The 27,243-nt window shown below is 49.3% G+C and overlaps 2 protein-coding genes across 2 annotated transcripts; both read right to left on the bottom strand.

Moving 5' to 3' along the window:
- Nucleotides 1-2,086: 2,086 nt before the first annotated feature.
- Nucleotides 2,087-10,855, bottom strand: IL4 (interleukin 4). Its single transcript, XM_047095813.1, has 4 exons — nucleotides 10,511-10,855; nucleotides 10,197-10,244; nucleotides 4,501-4,626; nucleotides 2,087-2,274 (listed from the first exon to the last, which is right to left on the bottom strand). The coding sequence occupies exons 1-4, from the start codon at nucleotides 10,643-10,645 to the stop codon at nucleotides 2,182-2,184; spliced, it is 402 nt and encodes a 133-aa protein (XP_046951769.1). The 5' UTR covers nucleotides 10,646-10,855; the 3' UTR covers nucleotides 2,087-2,181.
- An 11,279-nt stretch (nucleotides 10,856-22,134) lies between these two features.
- IL13 (interleukin 13) lies at nucleotides 22,135-25,394 on the bottom strand. Its single transcript, XM_047095710.1, has 4 exons — nucleotides 25,110-25,394; nucleotides 23,881-23,934; nucleotides 23,533-23,640; nucleotides 22,135-23,177 (listed from the first exon to the last, which is right to left on the bottom strand). Exons 1-4 carry the CDS (start codon nucleotides 25,392-25,394, stop codon nucleotides 23,070-23,072), a joined length of 555 nt encoding a protein of 184 aa, XP_046951666.1. The 3' UTR covers nucleotides 22,135-23,069.
- Between the last annotated feature and the right edge of the window lie 1,849 nt (nucleotides 25,395-27,243).

The raw sequence follows: 27,243 nt of genomic DNA, 5'->3' as shown, positions 1-27,243 counted from the left end.
CCGACTAAGCTACCCAGGTACCCCACTAGTGATTTGCCTCTTCTGGACGTTTTATATAAATGGAATCATAACCTATGTAGCCTTTTGTGTCTGGCTCCTTTGACTCAGCCTAGTGTTTGCAAGCTTTTTGCATATTGTAGCATGTATCGGTACCTCATTTCTTTGTAGTGCCAAGTAATATTTTGTTGCATAGGTATACCACACTTTGTTCTCTCCTCGGGTGTTATTTGGGTTATTTCTGTTTTCTTGCTATTGTGAAGAATGTTGTTATGGACGTGGGTGTAGAGGTTTTTGTGTGGACATAAGCTTTCACTTCTCTCTGGTAGACAGATAGCTAGGATTAAAATTGCTGGGGCATATAGGAACTGCGTGTAACCTTTTGAGAAACTGTCACACTATTTTCCAAAGTGGCTGCACCTTGTCCCACTCACACTGGCAATATATGAGGGTTCTGACTCTTCTGCATCTTCACCAGCATTTGTCTTTGTCATTTTTAGTTCTTTAATTTTCAAAAAACACTTATTGGGGTGTCTGGGTGGCTCAGTGGGTTAAGCATCCTACTTTGGCTCAGTTCCTGATATCATGGTTTGTGGGTTCAAGCCTCACAATGGGCTCCCTGCTGACTGTGCAGAGCCTGCTTGGGATTCTCTGCCTCTCCTCTGTCTCTGCCTCTTCAGTGTGCATGCTCTCGCACTCGCGCGCGCTCCCTCTCTCTCTCTCTCTCTCTCTCTCAAAGTAAGTAAGTAAGTTTGGGAAGATCAAAAAAATTAAAAAATAAAAAAAACATTTTATCATTTATGTATGCACATGGCCACGGCCTTAACATGGAAAGCCAGCAGTCTTGTGTCTTGCTTTCCCTGATCCTTACTCCAAGTCCCATTGCCAGCAAACCACCTTCCTTTTTCAGTTTTTAGTTTTTATGGTGGCTACTAGCAAAGATTTCTCAGTTCACTCACTATGGGCTTTTGTCCACTTTTTATTACAAAAACTTACAAACATGCATGAGGGCAGAGTAGTACAGTTACCTCTCCTGTTCCCACCTCCAGCCACACCAGTCTTCAGCTTATGACCCCTCTTGCCAACTCTTTTTTAATTTTCCAACATTAGATATTGTGTGTTGATTTCCCTCTTGAAAAGTAAGGGTTTACCCCATTTATACTGCCCCTTCCAAATTTTTTATAAATTTTTTAAAATGTTTATTTTTTTGAGAGAGAGAGAGAGAGAGAGAGCAAGCAGGGGAGGGGCAGAGAGGGAGACACAGAATCCAAAGTAGGCTCCAGGCTCTGAGCTGTTAGCACAGAGCGCAAAGTGGGGCTCGAACCCACAAACTGTGAGATTATGACCTGAGCCAAAGCTGGACACTTAACCGACTGAGCCACCCAGGTGCCCCCCCCCAATTTTTTTATAGTAAATTATTTTTAGATCTTATGTTACCTTTGCAATTTTGAATACTTAAATCTCTTGTTTTTGTTCCATCCTCCTCAGTGCTGTTCAACTGATCCCTTCTACCGGTAAGCTGGGGGAGCCTCACCTGTCTTTCCTTCTGCTTTTACACCTCAACCATTTTCAGCTGTACCTCTTACATTGTCAGGTTGATAGCATTCACAGCCCGTTGTATAATTACAATTAAGTTGTCTGTCTTTGTCTATTGGTTGGTCCTAAGATTTGAAAGTCTTACATCGTCAAGGGAATTGACATTATCAGGGCTTTAGATATCGTTCACTGCAGATCCACGTGTTTTGCTGGACTTCATCCCTGCCCCTGCCCATAGACTCAGGGCGACAGCCTTGTGCCACTGGGAGACGAATGTTCTAAACGTCCAGTTAACACCTTTCAATTCACAATTAGTTGCTAGTTAGTAAGACTCAGGGACCCACACTCTACAAGCTCTCTTACTTCTCATTTACATCTTGTGTGGCCTTCTATTCTTTAATCCTTTTGTGCATTGAGTCCCCATCTGGAGAGGAAAACAGTGTTTCCACTTTTACACCCACACCAATTTTAGACTCTTGGTAAATTACAATGGTTTCCCCAAAAGTTGTCAAGTAAATACAGCTGATGCCATTGAAGGGACACCGTACTGTCGGGTTCTACATATACTTTATTTTATAATGAATTATAAATATATAAATATTTTTAAAATAAAGTAATTAAAAAACTCATAAATTAAGATATTCAGCTTCAGTGCTTTGAGTATTTCTTTTGCATGATCGCTTTTAGCCTTTCCAAGAAGTCTTTCAGTGTACTCTTCTTGACTTCATTCACAGAACAGGTCTGCAAAAGAAACATTTCATTAGCTTGTAATTTCATTAGCTAAGTAATTGAGTCTGTCTTTCCTGCCTGTCTACTGAGTCAAGCCTGCTGTGGCCCTTGCTACCCAAGCAATTATTTCTGACCAGGGCCTCCTCACTCCTCCAGTCTAGTTTCATTGGCAGTCCCTCTCTGCCACCAGGCCTCTTCTATGCATGCTAATAAACTCTTAGAAATGGTTACCTTCACTGTCAGCCTCTGAGGGGTGCCACAGACCCTGCGGGAGGTGGGGGGAGAGTGTCACCACTCCATGCTGCTTTGGGGCTTAACGTGAGGTGGAGCCTCAGACCTGCCTGCAGCCATCCTGGGCCTTCCGCATGGCCAGCTGGTCTGCTGAGACAGAGAGTCGTTCCGTTCTCTCTCCTGCCCATGAACAGCACCCCTCCAGCTTGGCAGCACCACGGGTGGAAAGGATCCCAGGCCACTGCTTCAGTTTGGGGCTCAGCTCTGCTCTGCCACTTTATTAATTAGGTTGCTTAGGACACACTACTTCATTTATAAAAGCGTCGGTGTTTTCCCTTATAAAAGGGGGACAAGTGTGCCTATTCCATGAGATAATTAAGAGGATTAAAAGAGGGAATGAGCGTAGTGGCAGCACCCTATTCCGTTACCTTACCTTACAAATGAGGGGGGCAGGCGCAGTAAGGGGGTGAATGTCCCCAATTCCTGCACTTGGCCCTAGATAACATCTACTCTTGGCTCTTCCTCTTTTGCACACCGTCGATTCTCCCCGCTCCCCTGGATCATTACTTCTGGAGTGTTAACCTGCTGCATATAGGCCCCACCTCAAAAGAATTTCCCTGAATCCACACCTGTCCTTCAGCTCTTGTTCTGCTTCTAGGCAGCCTAATAGAAAAACACCTCAGAAGAGTTTTCTGTCCTCACTTCCCCTTGCTTTCCACTCCTCCCCACCACCATTCTCTGTGGAACCCGCTCTAATCAAGCTTTCAGTGCTGAATCTCCATAGATAACGGCATCCCCCCTGTCCTCTGTCAGGCCAGATCCACTGGCCGTTCTCCTCTTCATCTGACTTGACCTTCTGGTACATTTGACACATTTGATGCCTCCTTCCTTATTAAAAGAGTCTGTTCACTTGCTGTCTGGGACACCACACAATCTTTGATTTCACTCTTGCTTCGCTGGCCACTTCTCAGCTCTCCTGCCGACCTCTTCTTCCTGACCTCTGTATGTGAGAGTGCTTCTGGGCTCAGTCCAACAATCTCAACATCTCCACTTGGCTATCCAGGAGGCACCTCGCACTTAGTATTTATAAATTGAACTCCCGATCCTGCACTCAGCCCCCATCCCTGCCGCACCCAGTCCTCAAAATCTGTAAACAACACCAACCATCTCCCAAAGGGCTCAGGCCAGGAACCAAGAGGCCACCTTCTTCTCTTTCCCTCACCCGTGATGATGGTTCTCCTGGCTCTGTTTTCAGCTATATTCCAAAGCTCACAGCCTGTATCGCTCTCACCTACAAAACTGCTGTTCCCCCTAACCTGGATTAGTGGGATGGCCACCTGGTGGGCCAGCGTGCTTCTGTGCTTAGTGTCATTCAGTTTATTCACCACACAACAACCAGAGTGATCATTTTAAATCACATAAATTAGACTGGAGTCTCTGCTCAAAACCCTGTGGATATATCCTCCCATGCTTGGGGTAGAATGCAAAGACCATGTGATCTATTAAAATCCCCCTTGCTCAATCTGATCCAATCACACTGGCTTTCCTACTAATCTTCGAACATGTGAACCTCATTTCTACCTCAGGACCTTTGCACAAGAATTTCCTCTGCCTGGAATGTTTTTTCCCCAGTTAGTCATGTGGCCTGCTCCCTCACATAATTTAAATATTTGTTCAGATGATGTCATCAATTGTTAAATCAGCCCTCTTTCTCATGACCCTTCTATTCTTTATTCTTACAGGTTTTTTCATAGCACATATCACTACTGGACATAGTATTACATGTTAGTTTGCTTTCCTGACTCACTCACTAGAACATTCTGTGAGAGCAGGCACTGTTTCCCCAGTGCCTAGAGCAGCCCCTTGCACTCACAGAGCCTCAACAAATACTTGCTGAATGAATGAATGGGTTGATTAAGCAAGGTTACTACAACTCTGAAGGAGGAACATTTAGACGTGAGGTTCCTGTCCATCAGGAGCCAAGCTGTTGGGCATCAAGCAGCTCACCCTGTTTGCCATGCTGCTGAGGTTCCTGTCGAGTCCTTTGAGGAATTTGGTGGAGCAGTTGTGATGTGTATAGATCTGCCGGAGCACGGTTGTGGCTCTGCAGAAGATTTCCTTGTCGCTTGTGTTCTAGAAAGAAAAATGCCACAGTTAGCCATGCGCTAGCTCCGTTTTGACCATGGGGGAGAGAGTTTTCCTTGTGATTGCTTCTTTCCAGGAGGACAAGTGGAGAAAGTGAGTTTGCTCAACTATGGATCAGGTACTCAAGAATTCCTTCCATGTGACTGAAGGCTGCCGGTCACAGTAAACATCCTCTCCCACTTACCTGCAAGTGCAGCAACCTTCTCTTTTCCCTCAGATGGTGTTGCTGAAAAGGTACCTGAGTAAAGTCACTCAGCTAAGTAGGTGACAGAGCAGGGATTTGAATGTAGAGCCATCTGTCTATAGCCCACGTCTGTTTCTCTCCACCACACGTGCTGTTCTGTAGGTGTCTGCTTGAGCTTGTAGTCAGATTCTGCTCTGTCTCGTTGCTATAAGATTTTAAAGTCCAGATTTCCCAGAGATCCTACATGCTTGTTGAATAAATGAGTGCCCATCCTGTGGCCTGGTGCTTTGGGTAGCATTCTCCACTTGGCCCTCCCCACAGGAGATGGCAGTGTGTGCAAAGCTTGGGGTCCATGTGAGGAGATCAGACATTAGCCCATACAGCTAGAGGGGTGTGCCAGGGTCGGGGCTAGGTGTGAGATCAGAGGAAACTTCTGGGAGAGGGTGCCCCTGAGCTGGGCTGTGGACACAGCTTCTGTAGAGGCCTTTGGTCTGGGATGTGCAGCATGAGAACCTTGGTGGGATGCAGTAGTCCTGATGTGTGTCTGATTATATGACTCTTCGTGGGGACATTCGGGCTTTAGAAGAGGGAGTGTCCAGTGGGGGAAACAGCTCTTTTAGGGAACCTGGGAGAGGGATTGTAACTCAGTCTGAATCAGGCCCAGTGTGCCCTCCCACTTTGCACTGAAGAACAAAAAGCACAGAGCGTGGAGAGTGGTCTTAGCTTGAACCTGATCCAGCTCAGATAAAGCTGTCTCTAGCCTCTTCGAGAACATGCTTTGTTGGTCCCTTGCCACGCAAAGTGTGGGCCATGAAATAGCAGCACGGGCATCGCCTGGGAGCTTGTTAGAAATGCAGAATCTCAAGCCCGCCCCCTAGACGCACTAGATCACAAGTTCCATTGACAAAATCTCCAGGGGATTTATATGACAAATACTGTCTGGGCAGTTTTTTTTTTAAGTTCCTGCATTTTTTTTTTCTGATTATTAAGGTAATATATGTCTACTATAAAGGTGATATATATTCAGCAAAGATGAAATTCACTCATTACTCCACCAGCCAGAGAGAGGTAACTTTTGATGTTTTGATAAATACCTTACAGTTAAAAAATTATTTTTTATTAAAAAAATTTTATTTTAATGTTTATTTTGAGAGAGAGTGTGTGCACACATACAAGCCAGCAGGGGTGGGGGGGACAGGGGGCAGTGTGGAGAGAGGGAGACAGAGGATCTGAAGTGGCCTTTGCGCTGACAGCAGAGAACCAGATGTGAGGCTTGAATTTGCAAACCATGAGATCATGACCTGAGCTGAAGTTGGACTCTTAACCAACTGAATCACCTAGGCGCCCCTAAATGTTTTTTGAAGTTTATTTATATATTTTGAGAGAGACAGGGAGAGAGGGAGGGAGAGTGTAAGCACGGAAGGGTCAGGGAAAGGGAGAGACAGAATGCCAAGCAGACTCCATGGCCAGTGCAAAGCCTGATGCAGGGCTCAAACCCACAAAGCATGAGACCATGACCCGAGCCTAAATCAAGAAATGGAGGCTTAACCAATTGAGCTACCCAGGCGCCCCTTTAAAAATACTTTTTTAAAAATGGAGATCAACTATTGATACTGTTTTGTAGCCTTTTCACACACTAGATAGTATAAACATTAAGTATTCACTAGTGTTTAAGACCATGGGGTTGAGAGCTGCATGGGAACCTGTGGCATCTTTGTACCGTAATTGGTTCATACCCGATCGTTGCAGTTTTTTGCTTCCGTAAAATAAAGTGGCAGTGAGTCATCTGTGTAAATCTTTATGTTCATCTCGTATTTCTTTAGGCTAAATTCTAGAAGTGTATTTCATAGTTTAGGGTTTTTTTCCGGGAAGACCCAGACCGGACGGAGGCATTAGAATCCCAGACTACAGAAGCTTCCCCTTTGCCCTGTGGGCCTTCGTGGCCCATGGGCAAGGCCTTTGGGAGGACGCGGACTTAACGAACCAGACAGGAGCCCTCCTGGTCTCTGATTCTAGTTGGAAACTTGAAAGCAGTACCAGTATCTCTGGGCTCTGAGAGTCCAGAAACCTCCCATAAATCTCCCTGTCTTTGGAGGCTTAGTGGGTTAGCTGAGGTGGTGAGGGCAAAGGGAAGGCAGACCCCAGCTGTGCTGCTGGAGAGAACAATGAGGTTCAGGAAGACCAAGAAGACAAGAGCCTCTTTGCTTATTTTTTCTTCAAAACGGAATGAAAACTTTTCTAAAACTTTGGCTTAGAGCCTAGAAATTAAGCTCCCTTGGGACCCCTGGGTGACTCAGTCAGTTAAACGTCCGACTTCGGCTCAGGTCATGATATCATGATCTGTGAGTTCAAGCCCCGCATCAGGCTCTGTGCTGACAGCTCAGAGCCTGGAGCCTGCTTCAGATTCTGTGTCTCCCTCTCTCTCTGCCCCTCCCCTGTTTGTGCTCTTTCTTCTCTTGCTCTCTCTAAAACATAAACATTAAAAAATTTAAAAATTAAAAAAAAAACTTAAAAAAAAAGAAATTAAACCCTGTCAGTTTTGAGTATATGGCCTTATATATAATTGTCTCTGAACACATTCTTCAAAGGATGTTCTAAAGGTCACTAGGATACAATAGGAATTGAAAAGAGTTTGAATCTCATGGAAAAACTTCAAAAGCACTAATTCTAAAGGAAGTTTTAGTTAAGACCTCACAGTTTCAGTTGCACTGGTATCGCAGCTACAGGCTGCTGCTCCCTGCTTCTCCAGCTTTTGCTGCCCGAGCGTGTCCTGCCTAGTGCAGGGGGCATGCTCGGACAGCCTGGTGGGCCTTGTAGTTTAGGACTGCTCAAGGAAAGGAGCTTCAACAGGGGGGCCTAGGCCTTTGCTGGAAACAAGCCTGACCCTCATGGGAGTAGAAGCAAATGGGAGAATACCTTCCAGGCTTTCTCCTGTGGCAGAGACTGTTAGATTTCTAACGTGGTCCTTGACTAGCTTCGTTGAGGGCCGTAAAAATCTAGTCCCCTTTGTGTTTTACTCATTATCTCCACTTCTGCCCAAATACTACTTGTGAAAAGTCTTTCACTTTTACTTAAAAAAGGGGGGGGGGTTGTCGAGGGCTGGCATAGAGTTCTCTGAGGAATCATGGACTTGAGCTTTCTTTGGAAAGCAGGAAATACCTCCAACTAATGGTCCACCTAAGAAATCCATCTTGGACCAGCCAGCTTGCTTGTTCTCCATTTTGATCTATCTCAGACCACCTTAATTTCATAGATACCTGGGTAGATCAGCACTTTCTTTCCAGCCACTGCCAACAGCAGGATCCCACCCAACTTGGAGATAATAGAATTCTTGATCCCCCAAAGAAAGGACACTAATACATGGGATTTGGGAAAGATGTCCTTCTTTGGCAACACAAAGAAAATAGCAGCCTTTCCTTATTCTGTAATATCTTAATGGATAAGAAAGCAGTGCTGTGTTTTTGAGGAAAAGAAAAGGGAACAATGAAGATGGTTAATGCCAGAGGGGTAGAAGCAGTTTGAGGAAGGCAGGTAGGAGTGAAGCAGGACAACAGGGACTTTTTTAGCAGATGTCTACCCATGTGGTGAGGGGAGCATGTGGTAACTGGTGGAGAGGAAGGCCAAGAACGGCAGGACAGTGGCATGTCCTGGCCTGCGCCTCAGCAGGGGTGAGGGCAGGCCTGGCCTTCTAGAGATGGCCTGGAGTGGAGTTGCCCCTGGGCATGAAGTCACAGAGGGTTGGATCATTTCTATCCCCTGGCCCCTCCTTAGAATTATTGCTCCTTTATAACCAGTTTTTGCCTTTAACCAAGAGTTACATCATTTTACAGTAACACGTTCCACTGACTCAAGAATTGGATATCAGCCAACTGTCAAAATCACTTTCACATCTTCCAGTGTGGAGACTGAGGCACAAAGAGATACGGAGACTGGCCAAAGGTCACATAGCTAGTTAATGGCAAAACTGTGGCTAAAACGACAGGCTGTGTCACTTCCAGACCCTTAGCACTTTGGGACCCAGCCCTTGGCTTTGATGGAGCCCTTTCAGCAGTGCACTGCCATCTGGAGAACCCAGAGCACAGCCCAGTGGACTCTTGGCTATTTCTATATATATATATATAACATGTTAATAGATGTTATGTATGTATTATAGAATTCTACGTATGTATAATATCTTCAAGTTCTTCCAACCTCCTTCCTGATGGACAGAGTCTGAAATGGGATGAGATTCTAAAGGACAAAATTGCATAATGTATACATAATATATTATATATATATTATTCCATAATAATACATTATGCATCAATATTATATATATGATTACAGTATTATATATTATTGTGTATCAGACTCCGGGACTAATCTTTAATGAAATGAGATAGTCCAGACAAAGCCTGAAGAACAGTTTTCCTCACCCAGAAGGATGGGTCTGTCCTCTGGCCCAGGTGCTGGGGTGTGGCCATGCCCAGCCTGCATGGCTGCACTCCTGGCCAACTGATCCCCTCTGGTCCACGTGGAAAGCAAGTGGTTAGGAGACCACTGGTAAATTGAAGCTTTGGGTTTTTCATTCTCAGTCTTGTGTTTCCATGAAAACAGGAACTGATGTGCACAAAGCTATTGACATGGCTGTAGTCATATGTTTGTCAGAGAAAATGCACTATCAGCTGTCAAATCTGTCTCCTCCCACTAAAGATAGAGGGGCGGGGGTGAGACGGCACAGGAGGCGGAAAGGCGAGATGCCCGAGCAGCCAAAGCCAGGGATGTGTGGGTCCCCGTGCAGCTGGGCCGTTCTGGACCAGGCTGGAAGGGGCTTGGCAGGACGGAGCAGCTGAGGGTCTCTGGACAGCCGCCCTGGGAGCCGGTGGGCTGTTAGGTGACCAGGCTGCGGAAAAGGAGGGCCTCTGGCGATACCTCCTCTGTTGCCATAGGAAGTCTCTTAGACAAAATGAAAGCTCCTTCAACCTGTAATCTCCATATCTCTTTTTGTGAGGGTATTTGGTTTTTCAGAAATGTATGGGCCGGAAAAACTCTCCCCTTCAACAGGCCTTTACTGAGTGCCTCCTATATTCCAGGTACTAGGCTGCAGTGTAGGAGGAAAAGAAAGAACTCTTCCTTGACCAGGATCTGATTTAAGATGACAAAATCCAAGCTTCCTATTACCCATCTTGTAAATCAAGTGAAACCAGAAACACCAAAACATGTTTGAGAGTAAAGATCAGAATTCTCATTCTTTAAAAACATCTAACAGCTTATAGTTAATTTGGGCCATTCACTTTCTGTGTAAAAGAAGTTTCTAAAAGTTCAAACAAGAAACACTTGGCCTTCCTTTCCCAAGTCACTAATCTGCCAAAGCAGACCCTGGGGTAGCTCTTACCTTTGGGACTGCCAAGACGTCCATGACGGTCAGCTCCATGCATGAGTCCTGGCCCCGACGGGAACGAGAGAGAGCAAGAGACAGAGTCACTTCCGACTGTATGGAGGGATCCTTGCTGGGCAGCTCTCCCTCCCTCCAACCAAGTAAATTTCCTACCATCCCTCAGGACCAAAAAGCTCCTGCAGAGAAATCTCTGCACAGCTCCCTGTCACCAACCATCAACTTCTTTGGAAGTCCTGATGTTCTCATAGTCTAAGAAATACCCAGAGCATCACCAGAACATCTGGAGAGATGGTGCCAGATATCTTACTCACGTTTCTCGCTGTGAGGATGTTCAACGTTTTGATGATCTCTTTCAACGTATTATTGAAGTTCTGGCCGTGGACGAAGGTGCTGGTAAATGCTAGTAAGCAGACCAGAGCTGGAATCAGTTGGGAGGTGAGATCCATTAATAGATCTCTATTTGCAGTGACAATCTGAGACAAATCCGTTTACTAAAAGAGAGTAACAATGCAATTCTGGCGAAGATATCTCTATATATAGATTTAAAATTGCTGAAACTGAGGGAAAATGAGGGAAATTGGAAATTTTCATTACACCAGGTTGTCATTCGTTTGGGGCCAATCAGCACCTCTCTTCCAGGAGAAAAAATACCTCACAGAAACAGGTAAAATGTTCCTGTGAAATCATACCAATAGGAAAATGAAACCTTTTTTTAAAATTAACTACAAAGTATCAGCATAGGAAATTACACCATAATTTGTTCTTTAGATTAATCTTATCAGCTTGGGGTTGCTGCTGGCTTTTTGTTTGCACAGAAGGAAGAGGCCACAGGTGTCCGAATTTGTTTTAGTGCAGTCCTCCTGGGGAAAGATAGAGTAATATCAAGAAAGTTTGACTTGAATAGTATTTCAGCCTGGCTTCTTCCAAGTACGGGTGGCATCTTGGAAACTCTGCTCTTGTGGAAAAGCTGATCTGGGGTTCTTTCTCTGGGTAGAAGGAACATAATGGGCAAAGACTCTCTCCTGTCTTGGCACTCGGGCATGCCATTCCTCCAGGTTTAGGACTTTGGCAAAAGATGAGTGACATCAGGTGGGGGTCAGTCCAGATCACCTCCAGTCCATAGGCCTTTAGCGATAAGGAGCCCCTTCACAAAACATGTCTATCTTGGGTTTTCAGGAATGACCACTTTGTAAATGGAACTTAAATATGTCCTCAGCTCATTACGAAAAAGAGCCATAATCTTCCTGGTTTACAAGTCGGTTGTCTGTCAACACCCCACAACCTGCCCTGCTGCCTGAGTCTAATCCCCGGGGCCCTGCTGAGGTCCAGGCACCCCCACTGCTCACTCAGGGAACAGGACTCCTCGGCCCTGGTGTACCACTGCTCTTTCCTCCCGAGGCTTTCCTTCTCTTTCCTGTCCACTGCCTTTCCCTGCTGTCTGACCTTCCTCTCCCTACTGATTTCCTCAGTTCACACAGAAAAGAATACCGCTAAGTTGTCCCCATGCTTTGGGGCTTATTACAGGGCCTGGAGCTTTGTGAAGGAGAGGATCCAGATAAGTGTATGAGGAAGGTCCTTCGGCCATATTTTGGATCCTTCCACTGGACTGCAGTGGGTTTGCCAAACTCCATGCAATGACTTCTGATACCAACTATGCGGAGTTGGGTTACGCTTCCCAGGTTAAGGGCATAGCCTCCACAAGGCTGCTCTCCCATCAGAGAGGGTCGCCAGTCCACCCTCACTTTTCGCTGTTTGGCTAAAAATTCGAAAGTTCCCACTACCTTCTCAGGCTCTGTAGTTTGCTAGAGTGACCCATAGAACTCAGGAAGGTACTATACAGAAGGCGATAGCTGTGTTACAGCAAAGGGATACCAGTAACACCCAGCCAAAAGAACAGACACAGAGGTTGAGTTCTAGGAAGGTCCCAAACATGAAGCTTCTTCTGTTTCCTCCCCATTGGGTCCAAACATGCCACCTCCCCAGCACTTTAATGTATGACAGCGCACAGAGTACTGCCAACTAGGGCAGTTCACCTGAACTATGCTGTCCAGAATATAACTGGGGTGTTGTTCTGTAAATGTGATTGATTGGATCATTGACCCCTTCAGTTGACCTCATCCTCCAGCCCCGCCCTGGAGGTTTTGCTGATACCACTATCGCCTCAAGGTGATGCTGGTCCCTACCCTGAGTGGCCTAATTAGCATAAACTCTTAAGGCCCTGACACTCTTATACCTTGGGAAGTCCCACGGATTTAGGGGCTCCTTCCCAGGAACCGGTTACAAATTCTTTATTCCATGGGCTTAGAAGTTACCTTCCAAGAGCTGGGACAAAGGCCAGATCTCTCTGGGTAAGTTTTTTTGTTGCTGTCGTTTTAAAATTTTTGAATAGGTTTTCCCCCCAAGTTTTATTGCGATATAACTGACATATAGCACTGTGTAGGTCTAAGGTGTACAGCATAATGATTTAACTTATATATATTACGAAATGATTACCATAGTAAGTCTAGTTGACACCCATCATCTCATTTATATAGAACAAAAAAAGAAAAAATGTTTTTTCCCTTGTGATGAGAACTCTTAGGATTTACTCTCTTAACAATTTAACAAGATTCCATACAGCAGTGTTAATTAACTACAGTCATCATGTTGTACATTACATCCCCTGTACTTACTTATTTTATAACTGGAAGTTTGTTTTGACCACTGTCATTCTCTTCACTCTCCCTCTACCCCCTTTACCTATGGTGACTACAGATCTGATCTCTCTTACTATGAATTTGGGTGTTTGGGTTTGGTTTGGTTTTGTTTTTGTAAGATTACACATATAAGTGAGATCATACAGTATTGTGTTTCTCTAACATTTCACTTAGCATAACACCTTCACGGTCTATTCATGTTGTCATAAGTGGTGGGGTTTCCTCTTTATGGCCAAGTAATATTCCATTGTGTGTGTGTGTGTGCGTGTGTGTGTGTGTGTGTGTGTGTATACAAATTCTCTATCTATTCATCCATCAATGGATACTTAGGATGTTTCCATCTCGACATATTGTAAATAATGCTGCTGTGAACATAGGGGTTCATGTATCTCTTCAACATAGCGTTTTCATTTCCCTTGGATGTATTTCCAGAAGCAGAATTAGTGGGTCATATGGTATTTGTATCTTTAATGTTTTGAGGATTTTCCATACTGTTTTCCACAGCGGCTGTATCAGTTTGCATTCCCAGCAACAGTGCAAGAGGTTTCCTTCTGTCCGCATCCTCGCCAACACTTGTGGTTTCTTGCCTTTTTGAAATAATCATCCTAACAGGTATGAGGTGGCATCTCACTGTGGTTTTGATTTGAATTTCCCTGATGATGAGTGATGATGAGTATCTTTTCATGCATCTATTGGCCATTCATGTATCTTCTTTGGAAAAATGTCCATTTAGGTCCTTTGCTCATTTTTTATTGGGTTATTTGGGTTTCTTGCTAGGGCAAGTTAGGTCTTCACTACAGAGTTGAGGAGAGCTACTAAGAAGAGTTGAGTTCCTTCCAGGACAGATGGAGACTTCACATCCAGATAAACTGTTGTTTGGAGTAAATGGTGCATACTCCTTTTTTGAGGAAAGGTCCAAGTTAAAACAGGAAGTTAAAACTTGAAAGTGCAGACATCCTGGAGGAGAGTTCATGGTGCAGAACACACGTGTCAGAGCCTTGGGGCTGCGGGAGAGCTGGAGAAAAGGGGAGGTCAGCAGGATACAAAAGCTGTCCCTGTGTTCGGTGGTGGCTTTTTTGAGTACATGCCTTTCCTGGGGGCTACACCCCAGGTTTAAGGCTCTGGGGGCAAAGATGTAAACAGAAGAGATTTGTAATATGCGAACTAGTAGCTCAGAAGCAGAATAAAGCCTTTTTTTTTTTTTTTTGGTTTTGTTTTGTTTCAATGGTTGGATAAATCCAGGGATAGGTGAACTTTGCAGAACATCATGGAGTGACCGGAAGGTCCCCTTGAAGGGTAGGAGAAAAGGAGCTGTTCTCTCTGCACTGTGGCCCATGGCACTGTGCATGTAGCTGGCTGGACAGAGGCCTTGGAAGATGGAGCCTGCCCATCAGGGACAAGGACAGCTACCACCTGCACAGGAGCCTCTCCCAGCCATCAGGAGTCACAGGCAGTGATGATACAAGGCAGACAGGCACCGGAGCTCAGAGAGAAGTTGAGGACTCTGCTAGGTTCTGGCTGTGTCAGGCATAGACCCCCTTCCCTTCACCCTGTGTGAGCGCTGAGAACCAGCCCTGACTTTTGTGTGGCCTCAGAACTGTCCTTTCAGGCCCTAGAATGTGACAGTTTTGAACACTGGGTTTTGGAATCCATCAAACAAGCCACTTGTCCACTCTGTCGCCGTGGACAGATCACTAACTCTGGGTCTCAGTTTCCTCACCCGTGGAGTGGGAATGATGTGGCTCCTGCTCATAAGATCCCTGTGAGGTGTGAGAGAGATTCTATGCAAAGTGCTGGACACGTATTACTCCATGAGGGGTGGCTGTTTCTGGAGGCCACCTCACCACATGGGCAGCCAGGCCGCCTGTCAGGGCTGGCTGCTCTGCTTTCTCAACTTCCTCCGTAAAGTGGGAGCAATCGTGGTACCTCCTTCATGTGGCTCTTGTGAGGAATAAATAAGTTAATGTTTTTAAGTAGTCGGAATGGTGCCTGGTACCTAGTGTGTGCTCTGTGATAGTATTATTATTAATTTTTTATTTTTATTTTTATTATTGTTATTAATCGTATCTTTGATTGGTCCCATGACTGTGGTACTTCATCTACCTGGCAAACCCGCGTCTGACAGGGCCACTGGAAGTTTTGCTGCTGGACACTACCCCACACCCATCCCTCCTGCATGTGTCCCCCTTTTAGTCTTTGAGACCTTATTCTTGTTTGGGGAGGGTGAGCGTTAGTTGACACCCTGCAGCCCTCATACTTAGGTCTCTGGAGTCCACTCAGGAAGTGGGTACCACTGAGCACCTTACACAGAGAGCACTCAGTGCAGGGAAGTAGGTGTTGGTGAACATATTGGGAGGGTGGGGGAGCAGGCTCCCGGTTGGGCCCAGAATTCTAAAGAAATGACCCTCAGGAAGGAGTGCCAGCCCTGGGGCTGCCCCGCTGGTGTGGAGTTCAAGATTGCACTGCTGGAGCTCTATTCCGGGGACCCCAGGGCTGCTGCCTCTGCTATGTCCCAGCACCCCTAGCACTGCTCCTGCAGAAAACCTAACCTCCCGCTCCAGGGCACAGGAAAGGGGCATCTGCCACAGCTCCCTAGAGAACAGGGACAGGTGAGAGTACCCAGAGCAGCCCAGTTTCCAGGCCCTGGCTGAGGAGTCCTGCCACAGCAGCCATCCCCAGCGCCCTGTCCTACCCTGAACCCTGCATGCGTCCTCTTCCGTCCTCTTGGGTCAGTTGTGTGACACAACACAGAGAGAAGAGCCCTTTCCAGGACCTTCTCACAGGCTTATTCATGATGAAAATAAGACTCCTCCAATGGAGCTCTATCTAGCAGACGCTGGAATAAGTAGGCCTTAGAGGGGGTGTGGGGACAGTTCATGGCGGGCCAGTAGGCAGGCGCTCCCTGGGGCCCTGCAGGAACTGGGTGAGCCAGCAGCCTGGGAGGAGAACCTTCTGGAGGACTGCAGTCAGAGGTCACTGTGAGCTCAGAGCTGGTAGCTGGCGTGGATCAAGAAGCATGGCTCACGGATCTTGGATTGCGTGGGGTGGCAGCAGCCATGGGTCTGAGGGTGGCTCCCAGTAGTGTACTGTCACTGAAGGCCATGCATCCTGCAGTCAGCGGGGCCTGGTGCTTCGAGTCCCAGCTCTGCCCCTTGCTCTCAAGGTGACCTCGGGAAAGTCTCTGTAGAACTGAACTAATAAAGGACTGTGGGAAGATTATATGAGGTGATCAAAACAGTGTTCAGTGTGGTGCCCGGCCTGTAGGAAGTCTCCCAACTTTCGTTACCATCATTATCATCATCATAGCACTTGGAATGGGCTGAATATAGGGGTGAGGAAGAGTGAGAAGTCACACAGAGCCCCAGGTTTCTGGCATGGGAGCTGCTGTTGGCAGAGATGACAGTTTCAGAGGGAAGAGGGGGACCCTGAGCAGAGGAGAGTCTGGGCTGTCGACACAGACGGCGAGGAAGCCAAGGGGAAGAACGGTACTGCCCCCAGACTCAGGAAGAGATGGAACAAGAAATGACTGTGGCGTTTCTGGTGCTGCTGGAAGAAGGGAAGGAGGGAGAGGAGGCAGGCAGCTAGGGGGGCTGGGAGGGGATGCAGGCTTGAGAGAGTCTTGGAGAAGCATGTGGTCAGCGGCATCAGATGTTCTTCAGGGGCGGGCGAGATAAGGCCGAAGTGTTTCCACTGGATTTAGTGATAGGAGACAATCAGTGACATCAGTGAGAGAGCTCTGGAGTGCCATGGGGGCAGGTGCCCAATGGGGAGGAGGCCTCATGAAATGGAAACAGTGGTGTGGATGCATCTGAGAGGGCAGGCTTTGCTGGGGTGCTTGCTGCAAGGGGGTGGGGGATTCCATGTGTGGATAGTTATTATTATTTTTTTTTTTATTGAGAGAGAGAGAGGCAGGCAGAGAGGGGGTGGGGAGGGGCAGAGAGAGAGAATCCCAGGCATGCTCTGTGCTGTCAGCCCAGAGCCCAATCACCACTCGGGTTCCATCTCACAAACTGTGAGATTATAACCTGAGCCTAAATCATGGGTCAGATGCTTAACTGACTGAGCCCTCCAGTACCCCATGTGATCAGTAGCTTTTAAACAGGGACACCCTTGGGGCACCTGGGTGGCTCAGTTGGTTAAGTGTCCAAATTCGGCTCAGGTGATGATCTCAAAGTTCATGGGTTCGAGCCCCGTGTTGGGCTCTGTGCTGACAGCCCAGAGCCTGGAGCCTGCTTCAGATTCTGTGTCTCCCTCTCTCTCTGCCCCTCCCCCACTCGTGGTCGGTCTCTCTCTCTCTCACTCTCTCAAAAATAAATAAACAAGTAAAAAATTTTTTTATATGGGGACACACTTGAGCACAGGCCTCGCCAGATCATTGCACGACGACTTGATCCTTCATGGTGCTCACACCATGGTACAAACCTTCTGTGCCCACATCCGATCCTGCAGCCTCTGGTTTGGAAACTTGGGTGGAGGTAGGAGGCGGGACTTGGGAAGCAGGTGGGACAGAGACAAAACTAAATTGGCCATGAGTTGCTAATTGTTGGGCTGTCAGTAATGGGGAGTTACTTGTGTATGTGTTTGAAATTTCCCACAATAAAGGAATTTTAAGACTTATGTTTAAAAAATTATACAGTTACTATTTATATGTTACATAATATCCATATATTTATAACCTCAGATGTCATAATGTTTGTGGAAGTGATGTATAAATGTATATCATGTAGATAACACACACATCTCCAGAACCTGACCATATCCAGTCCTCCACCATCATGTCCCACCTGGGTCTCCACAGGAGTGTCCTAACTGGCCCTCCTACTCCCGTCCTTGTCCCCACGTTGTGTCCTTCACACAGAGTGCTTCTGCTATGTGCGGGCCAGAGCAAAGCTATCTTGCCCTCAGAGCCCTGACTGCCTATTCCTCTTGCTCCCACCCTTGGCCTCTGCTCCCTACACCCTGATTCTGGGAGGAGCTTTCTTGCTCCAGACATCAGTACCTGCCCTCCCCTCTCCCTGGACGTTTTCCTTAGTTATGTGAATGGTTTTCTCCATCCCTCACTTCATTCAGATCTGCATCCTGACCTCCCCATACAGTTAGGCAGCACCTACCCCACCCTCACAGCAACCACCCCCTCCCCCTACTTCACTGGCCGCCAGTGCACTCACCACCACCTGTGCATCTGTGTTCTCTTGTTTGTGGACTCTGTCCCTCCGCTAGAAGTAACCTTATTTTGTTCATCATGGATCCCCAGCATCTAGAACACCTGGTAAAGGTCTCCGTAGATAATGAATGAATGCATGAATGAATGAATGAACGAACGAACCTCCATTTCGCAGAAGCGAGAGCTGAGACTTGGCCTGAGTAACAGCAAGGGAAGTTAGGGGCAGAGCTGGGACTTATTTGGACCCTGTAGTCTCTGTCCCAGCTCCTGGTGAAGGCCAAGGAATGGGATTCTGAGCAAAGTTGCAAGGAGGACCCCTCATAAGGAGGGAAGTAGGGGGAGGAGGGTGCACTCTGGCTTCTCTAATGGAAGTGAAGTAGCTCCATCGGCTCCTGGCTTCTCTTTTCTTTGAGAAGCAAGTGGAAGGTTCTTCTCCTGAGAGAGGAAAGCTGTCTGAGGAGTCTGCAGAACCTCTCCGTCTGTCCTCGGGGCATCGATGCCACTTCAGCTTCAGAGCTGGACTGGTGACCCACCTTTCCCATCTCATCCCCCACATATTCCCCTGCACCAGCCTGGCAGGCCAGGGCTGGGTGAAGACCCCCCAAGAATGGTGTGCCTTCCTCTCTCACTGGCAACACAGCATCTGATGGGCCCGTGGGAGGAATTGTGCGGGACCCCTGCAGGTGCCGGATCCGCTCCTGAGACAGCCAGCTCCCCCAGCGCACTTAGAATTAAACTCAGGTCCCCAACAGTCCAATCCTGGGGCCCTTCCCAGCCTCTCATGGACCAGACACCATTCTCATGTTGTTTTGTTTTAGTTTTTTTTTCTTAAATTTGTCCTTCGGTGGGAAGTGAATAAATGCTGATTAAAGAAAAGGTGAGAAGACAGAGACGAGGACAAAAAAAGGAGATGCTAAATGAAAAATTGCTTTTCTAATGGGGTATTGCTGGGGCTTCTTGTGGCCTAGGGCCTTGCGCTCAGAAGGGGGCGCCGACCCTCTGGTCTGCGGGAGCCTCCACAGCAGACTGGCTTTCAGGAATGGCCCTCGCCACGTGCTTGCTTGCTTGCTTGCTTGTCCAAGTAATGCAGAGAGCGGAACTGACGAAGGTTGCTATATTTAATGTTGATGTTTGCGTCACCGGTGACCACACAGCAGCGTTCGCCTGGGTGGTGCACGGGCTGGGGGCGTTTCTGAAGGACGCTTTAAGAGCACCACTTTCCACAAGGCATTGTGCAGGGGAAGGGAGAGGGCGCAACAGAAAGTGAGGTCGTAGGTAGAAAATTGCTTCTGGGATTTCAAATGGCTTCGTCATGGGGCCCTCCCTTGCTGCTGAGAAATCAGTTGATCTGGGAAAGTTCGTTGCAAACCCTTTACTCTGTTGCTTTTGGGTGGAGCTGAGAAACGAATGAAGATAATGAGGCTTTATGACTTTTATTTTTCAGTGTAGGAGTGGGCAGCGTGTGTGTGGGAGGGGTGACCGTGGATACAGTCCCCAGTTCTGACACCGGTTTGGGCTTCCGGAAAAGTCAGAGGACTGGCCAGTGAGTCCCAGGCCATCGGCCATCCTGGAACATGGTCAGCTTGGACTCGGCTGGGCCGGCTTAGAAGGGAGTCAGCTCAAGGGAGGAACGATTTTTGGTTTTGCTCTAACTGACCAGCTAAATTAAGATAATACGCAGAAGGCACTTTCCTGTTGATAATAATGAAAAAGCCACAGGCTGATGGATTTGATGATCCGCAGCCTTCAAGCTTCCGGGTCACAAGGAAACAAGACAAAAGCCCTTGTCCTCCTGAGTCCCGAGCAGTTCAGAGAGGGCCAGCCTCAGAGAAACCCCAGCAGTGACTCGAAGTGTTTTCTGACACCTCATCTGAGCAGCAAACAGAGGGTGTTGGAGCCAAGTTCACCGGAAACTCAAGTGTGTCTCACTTCTCACTTGAGCCCCAGCCCCTCTTCCAGTGAAACCTCCGGGGCCTGGGGTTCGTGGGGTGCAAAGGGGCTCCCCACCCTGGGCCCCATGACCAGCATCTCCCTCCCACTCAGCAAGCACTCTGTCTCTTCCCGACCCCCCTTGTCTCTGGGACCTGCTCAGGGTTTGCTTCTCGCATGGAAGAAGTGAGACCATATGGTTAGAGAAACTCCCAGCAAATACCCCGGGCTTAGTCCCCAGGTAGTGGTGCTCCCAGCCACAATAGCTGACACATACGCTTTTTTCCTCTTTCATCTTTTTCTTTCTCTCTCATTCCTGGCTGGGCCCTCCTCCCTTTTGCCAACTGCACTGGCTTGGTTCTGTGGCTCTGGGAGGTCCATCATTCCTGACAGGGCCCGAGCCCTCTCTGGCTGACTGCACACATCCGTGACCACAGGTTCCTTGTCTTGGGGACAGTCTCAGTGCTGCAGGCAGGGAGCTGTGGGTACCTGCAGATGTGGCGCACTGTGGACCCCTAGTGGTGGGGCCCTGGTGGCCTTGCTGGTGCTGTACACCCTCCTGACTACCACTTGGAGTAAATGCATCCTTAGGAAATCCTAAGGGACCCTGCCCCAGTCCAGCCTCACTTCCAGTCTTCTTGAAAGATTCACATGGAGTTTCACCTGAAGGCTTTCCATCTTCCTTCGGACTGACCGGCCAGTGCTCTGGTTGGGCAGAGGATGTGGGTCAGAGGTGATGCTGCCAGAGACTGGATTGCTAAAAAGTTTTGTATAAACATAAAATCAATCTTCCACAAATATCCTCTGGCTCAAAACTCTTGAACCTCTGGATGGAGAGGAATTGCAGAGCTCTTACCTCCTACCCCCACCCCCGATTTGCCTGCTTTCCTGGTAGAGCTCTCCTCTCCAGACCCTCCATTGCTTACAGACTTCTTTCTGGGGCTAAACCTTGAGTGCATGTGCTGTCTTAGTCATTGCCAGCCCAGAGGGCGGGAGGAGTGTAGGCCACAGGCAGTCCTCAGCAAATATAGTGGGACTCAGCAGGTTCTGAGACCTTGTGGGACCACGGAGACGATCCAGTCCCTGCTCCGGACAGCCTGTGGGACGCTCAGCTCCTGTGCCCCCTCCACAGGTCCTCCCTCATTTCTACCTGGGTGCAAGGGGTCCGCTCTGTTTCAGTGGCTCCTGGAGCTGCCCCTGTGGTTGTGTGCCCCTGGTCAGGTCCTGCCATGGCTTCTGTTGCCTGAGTCGTGCACAGCATCACCTCTCACTGCTCCCAGGTGACTGCCCCCACTGGTTTCTGAACATTGCTGTGGATGTTCCCACAGGGCTCGGGGCTTCTCAGGGAGGGTACCTGCCCACCACCCAGTGTTTGAGACTGGTTTGTGAGGACCCTACCACTCACTGCAAAAGCATCCCCTCCTTATGGGCACCTCTCAGATTCACAGTGTAAACCGCTCCTGAGAGACATGAGCATTAGCTGTGGTTTGCTGAGGCCTCTTCTTCTGGTGCTCCTAGTCCTGGCCTGGGCCAAGGGAGAGGCAGGAAGACCTGGTTGGGGCAGCAGTCTGACCAGGCCCCTGTGACCTGGGGTCTCTACTCCTCACTCCATAGTTCAGGGGTCATAAATCAGTTGTTCAGAGAGGTGGTGAGTATGCACTAATGATGACACCTGTCCAAGGACTGACTGTGCTCTCCCTAGAAAGTGAGCTTCCCATCGGGGGAGGTGCCCGCATAGGTTGATGCCAGTATGATAAAGGCCATACATTTAGGTGAGATGACATTTGGACAGAGAAAGGCTGGGTAGTTTAGTGTATGGGCTTTGGAGTTGGAGTGAGTTCTGGATTCTCATCCTGGCTTTGCTCCTCACCAGGTGTGTGACCTTGGGCATATAGCCTTTTCTCCCCTGAGCCTCAGAGAGGTTGTGGGGGAGACACCAGAGGTTGTGTGGGTGGTGCTACACATAGGCTGGCCACTCATCATAACCGTGATCATAAGATGACTTCTGAGGTCCCTAATTGCTCCTCCTCCTCCTCCTCTCATGTCCTCCATGAACCCAGAAGTCAGGGCCCAGGCTTCCTCTGCCTCCTTGTGGGTGGCAGCCCACACCCCTGGGGGGTCGCTTACTTCCTTCCAGCCCAGGTCCTGTCCCTAACTCCCCCGCCACTCCCACTGCCCTGCGTCCAGAAGAACATAGGCCAGGATTCCCAAAGGCCACAGTAAAAGACAAACATCATCAGGTCTCTTGTCACTGTCTTTATTTCTGGCTTCCTTTGACAAAGTCAGTGAAACAAGACATTCAATGACCCCTCCCCACAGCCCACACACACCAGATGCAGCATTCTAGGCTGCTCTTCTATATATTATTAACTCTTTGATAACATTTTATTTCTTAACTTTAAATACAGGGAAAAACAATAAATTACTTCTTGGCTGAGGGCCAACTGCTGGCTGGCAGACAAGAGCAGCTACTCCAGCCCTCTCTCCTGTCCCCTGTGTCGGCCCCAGGACCCCAATGAGGTAGCAGAATTTTGCACACAGTGCTTATTCCCAGGGACTCCTAAAGCCCAAGTCACTGGGCCCCCAGCTCAAGGTTCTGGTGGTGACAGTCCCTCCCTGTCCCCAGCACAGACAAACATTTGTTTAAATAACACACAGTAATAAATAAGGCCAAGAAGAAGATATGCCTGAGCCGCTGTCTGCCTTAGCTGTCCCCGTATAGAGCAGGTCCGCCTCCCATACGTGTCTGCCAAGGTGGCGTCCTTGGTGTAATGCTGCCGTTCCCTCTAAGGAGGGGGCAGTCGTGAGAGGCAGTGCTCCGCCCCCCCCCACCCCTGCCCCTGGTTGTTCACAGAACTCAGAGCCCAGATGGAGGAGGGCCCTGTGCACTAAGGCAAGGGCAGCTGGGGTTGGCTAGGTGAGGGCAGGCAGCACAGGCTGAGGTCTAAGCTAAGGAAATCGTGCCCCCCTCCCATCCCCCCGCCATCTCCCCAAGAAATTTGAAACTTCTGAAAGAAAATGAATCTATAACTTAAACGGTCAGGTCTGCCTCTGCAAATAGCGATGCTAGGTTTTCATCCTTCATTTGAAATTTCCATGGCGAAAATTTCTCCTTAGATGGTTGAGCAGGTTTTTTACCAACTGGATCACTTCAATTTTGGTGTCTCGGCTGCGCTCACTGGAAATCTGCTGTGGGAAAAAGAGGCCAGGGCATTAATGGGACTCCAGAGCAAAGATGCCCAGCCTCTGCCAGGGGCTTTCCAGGAACTGGCTTATTTAATCCTCACGAAAGCCCCATGGGGCGGGTCCTGTTAGTGCCCACATTTCACCGATATGGAAACTGAAGCTCAGGTGGGAGTCGGAAGCTCTCAAGACCAGGTCTTGGAAATCCCGGAGGCCATGTTCCTGTTGCCACCGTGGACCCACCCCCCGGGTGGACGCTTGCCTCAGATGCTCAGCTAGGTTCCCCCAGGAGCTTCTAGGGTGAGCCCAGGGCTGGCAGGAGTGGGTGCAGGGTTGAGGGGTACAGGGCAGGGCGCCTTACCCCTGCTGAGGGTTTCTGAGTGCACAGGGCTTTCAGCATCCTCTGGGTCCTTTGGATGGCAGTGCAGTCAGAGACATTGATGAGAGATTCTAGGGCTGCACAGTACTGCTGGGAGAAGAACACGGGAGTGTCAGGCCCTGCTGGGAACCCCCAGCCGTATGGCTTAGGCAGCACCTTCAGTGACTTCACAGGAGGAGGGGGCTGAGAGTCTTGACGGAGGTAGCTTTGGGTGGTGGGGAAGGTCCAAACTGTGCTTGCGTGGAACCCCTAAGCCTTGCAAGTGAGGAAAGACACACATAAGACCTACAGCCTCAGCCACCTCCCTCCCAGCTTCCAAGGGGTCCTCACCATGCCGGTTGTCAGGTTGACGCTCCACACCATGCTGCCATTGCAGAGGGATACCTGAAGGAGCAAAAAGACAGCAAAATCGCAGGGTAGGTCTCCATAGCGATCAGGCCCCACAGGCAACCCGGTGTAGCACAGAGGCAGGCCTGGGACCCCTCAGTGTTCCTGAACTTAATTTCCTGCTCTGCATACTGAGGGAGATCCATTGTACAGGGTTTAGGGGCTGAGAGAGAAAAATCTGAGTGACACAGCCTTGAGTGAAGCTTCCCATAGCCAGGGCAGCATTGGGTGAGAGAGGAGGGGAGGCCAGGTCAGTCAGATGGGAGGCGGTGGACACTCGTGTATAAAACTCTATCTTCTGGAGGAGCCCCTGGGTGGCTCAGTCAGTGAAACGTCTGACTTTGGCTCAGGTCATGATCTCATGGTTTATGAGTTCAAGCCCTGTATCGGGCTCTGTGCTGACAGCTCAGAGCTGTGAGCCTTCTTTGGATTCTGTGTCTCCCTCTCTCTCTGCCCTCCCCCACTCTCGCCCTGTTTCTCTCCCTCTCTCTCAAAAATAAACATTAATAAAAAAAATTTTTTTTAAACCCTGTCTTCCGAATCGGAGGACACTGCAGTTTGGAATATGGGCACCCGGTGTCACCCAGGCCTGGTTTGAAGCTGGCTTTTGTCAACCTTAATGCAGCTTAGTAGAATAGGGTCATCGCACCTGTCTCTTGAGATGGTTGGCAGTGATGAAATGAGATGAAAAGCACAGCACTAGCCTTGGCACACAAAAATTACTCAAACTGTGAGCCATCACCACTGGGGACAGGAGCTGACTACTAGTGAATTTTTCCATAAGAATGGGCTTAACCAAACTACTGCGAATAATGGCCCCATTATTCTGTTCACATCCATTTGGCAAATTCTAAATCGCCCTGGGAGGGTGCTGGCCTCTCTCTGCTAACCTCTTTTCTTGAACAGCTGAGTAGGAGCTGGTCTTGGCAGGCAGGGCCAGGCCAGGGGAACAGGTGGTCCTTGGGGGCTCAGCCAAATCTCTTAATGGGGCCGTCCGTTGTGCTATTCCCCCAACCGCTGGCCCAGCACCTCTCCCTCATGGCTGGGCCTGTCCTGGTCCATGGGACTTCTTCAGGCCCCACAGGCCTCTTGGCACGGCCCAACCTTCATGGCCTGAACAATGACCAATTACCCTGCCTGAGAGTTACCCACCCTAGCACCAGCGTACTCACCTGATTCTGGGTGATGTTGACCAGCTCTTCAATGAGCTCCTTGAGCTCCCTCCTTGAGTGAGGGCCCGGGGAGGCAAGGCCACCAAGGCAGGTGAGAGCAATGACCACGGTCAGCCAGAGCGCCATGGAGCCTAGAGCTAACACAGGAGGAGCGAGGAGCAGACACGTAGGCTGGCCTAAGCTGAGTGGCTTGTGGCCTTGGCCTCTTGCGGTAGCTTTTATAGGCCAAGTGTGACGCCTCCCACCCTGGTCTCCGCTTTGTCGGGTACTATCTAGAAACCACATCTTTACTCATCTTGATTTTACTTTGTGGAAAATCCAGTGTCACATAAAGGAAAGAATTTGATTTCTTGTGGACTTAGCAGTGAGGGGGTCTGGGGCAATTTTCAAGATATGGGTGGGCTTACTCCAGCATTAGGGAAGAGGGCAGCCTGGTGTCGGCCAAGCCAGCTGGAGCTCTAGCAGTTTTGCTTGGTGACCGCCCCGAGTGCCTGCCCAGCTCCTGTCCTGAGACCCTTTGGGTCACCAGAAGTGCTAGGCAGACAGTGCTATGACCACAGTCTACCAGATGTGGGAATTGAGGGGTTTTATTTTTTCAGTGAAGTGGTCTCTTGCATTACCAGAGTAATACTTGCTTTGGATACAAAATTCAAACGGGATAAAAAGAGAAGAGTGAAGTTCACTCCTTTTCATCTGCCTGATTCCCTGTTGGCCTCACTGTGGAAAGGATGATAAAAAGTTCAGATTCCCAGGTCTCCACTGAAAGATCCAGTCAGAATCAGAGATCCTCCCTGGGACCTTTTCTTTTTAAAGTTGCCTTGATTATAACTTTGAATATGGATAGCCTAAAAACGGGGTGCACAACTCAGGCCTTCGGCATGGGCCTGTCCTGATGGGAAACGCTTGACATGCCAGACTGGCATGAGTCAGGACCCAGCCTTAGCCCAGGTTGGAAAGTGTGACTGCTCCCAGTGCTATTGAGACCTGGGGTGGCCACCTCTGCTCACCAGTTATCTGTGGGACAAAGCCCTCCCCACTGAGGGACCCAAGTTTCTACAGATTGAAGGCTGTGGAGGGCAGTTTCAGGGCCTGCCCCCACTCCAGGATTTCCCTGAACAGCCCTCTCCCTCAGGGACATTGGCCCATAACCTGCTTTTCACTCCTTTCTCTAGAAGTCCTCCAGAAACCCCTGCAACAGAAACTATGTTATTTGCCTGTTGATTACTGATGTCAGCCTGGCTCCTTCACCCACTTCCTCCCCTAAACCAGTGCTTTCCCCTCCAGGCACCTCTCTGTCTGCTCAGGCTCCCTTTGTCCTACCCTCAGTGAGGCTCAACATCCTCACAAGGGTCTCTGAAGGGATGAAGGGCCGCTGCTGGGGCTCTTGTTCACAAGCCTCCCAGCCTTGCCCACTCTCTCCTCCCACCCTCTCTTCAGGCCAAACCAAACTTCACAGCACAATTGTAGGTCCTGAGCCAGCCCCTGCCTCTTGTGCCCCCCGACACCCCCACTCCCCCCCCCCCCCAGTGCCTGGAGTGCTGCCACTAGGCTGTGTGACACCGCTGTGGGCCTTAGTTTCCTCATCTGTAGAATTGGGTCTCTGTGTTGAGGGAAGGAGCAGGGAACCGCTGTGGAATCCCGGAGCTCTGTGCCAAGAGGAGTCAAGGACCCTCAATCGCGGACCGTGTAAACTGAGGCGGGGAACTGTGGGCAGGTGCGCCCCCGCGCGTGGGAGAAGGCGCGCTGGCCTGACAGTCGCGGCGATGCCCCGCGGAGATAGAGGCCTTATGTAATGAGAGATGGGGCTGATAAACAGGTTCTGCGCGGCTCTGCCCTCCTCCGCGGCCTCGGGCGGTGGCCTTGCGGGAGGGACGGGTGGGAGCGGACTCCTCGAGGCTATGAGGCGTCCGCCCCCTCCTCGCGTGCGCGCAGGCCGGGCGGGCGCGGGAGCGTCCAAGGTGGGAGTGATGGGACCCAGCGCCAGGCGTGACGCGGGCCGCCTACACATGCCGGCACCCCGGTACCCCGAGCGCCTGTGCGCACGGGCGAGGGGGGCGCCCGGCCCGCCGCCTGGCCGGGCATCTGCTGACGCCGAGGACGCTGCCCGCCCGACTCCTGCCTTGCCACCAAGGAC

The sequence above is a fragment of the Lynx rufus genome, unplaced genomic scaffold (assembly GCF_022079265.1).
Source record: "Lynx rufus isolate CCGP_SWC_20201006 ecotype Redwood Valley unplaced genomic scaffold, mLynRuf1.p SCAF_1, whole genome shotgun sequence".
Taxonomy (NCBI): domain Eukaryota; kingdom Metazoa; phylum Chordata; class Mammalia; order Carnivora; family Felidae; genus Lynx; species Lynx rufus.
This window is presented reverse-complemented; position numbering and strand designations above follow the sequence as displayed.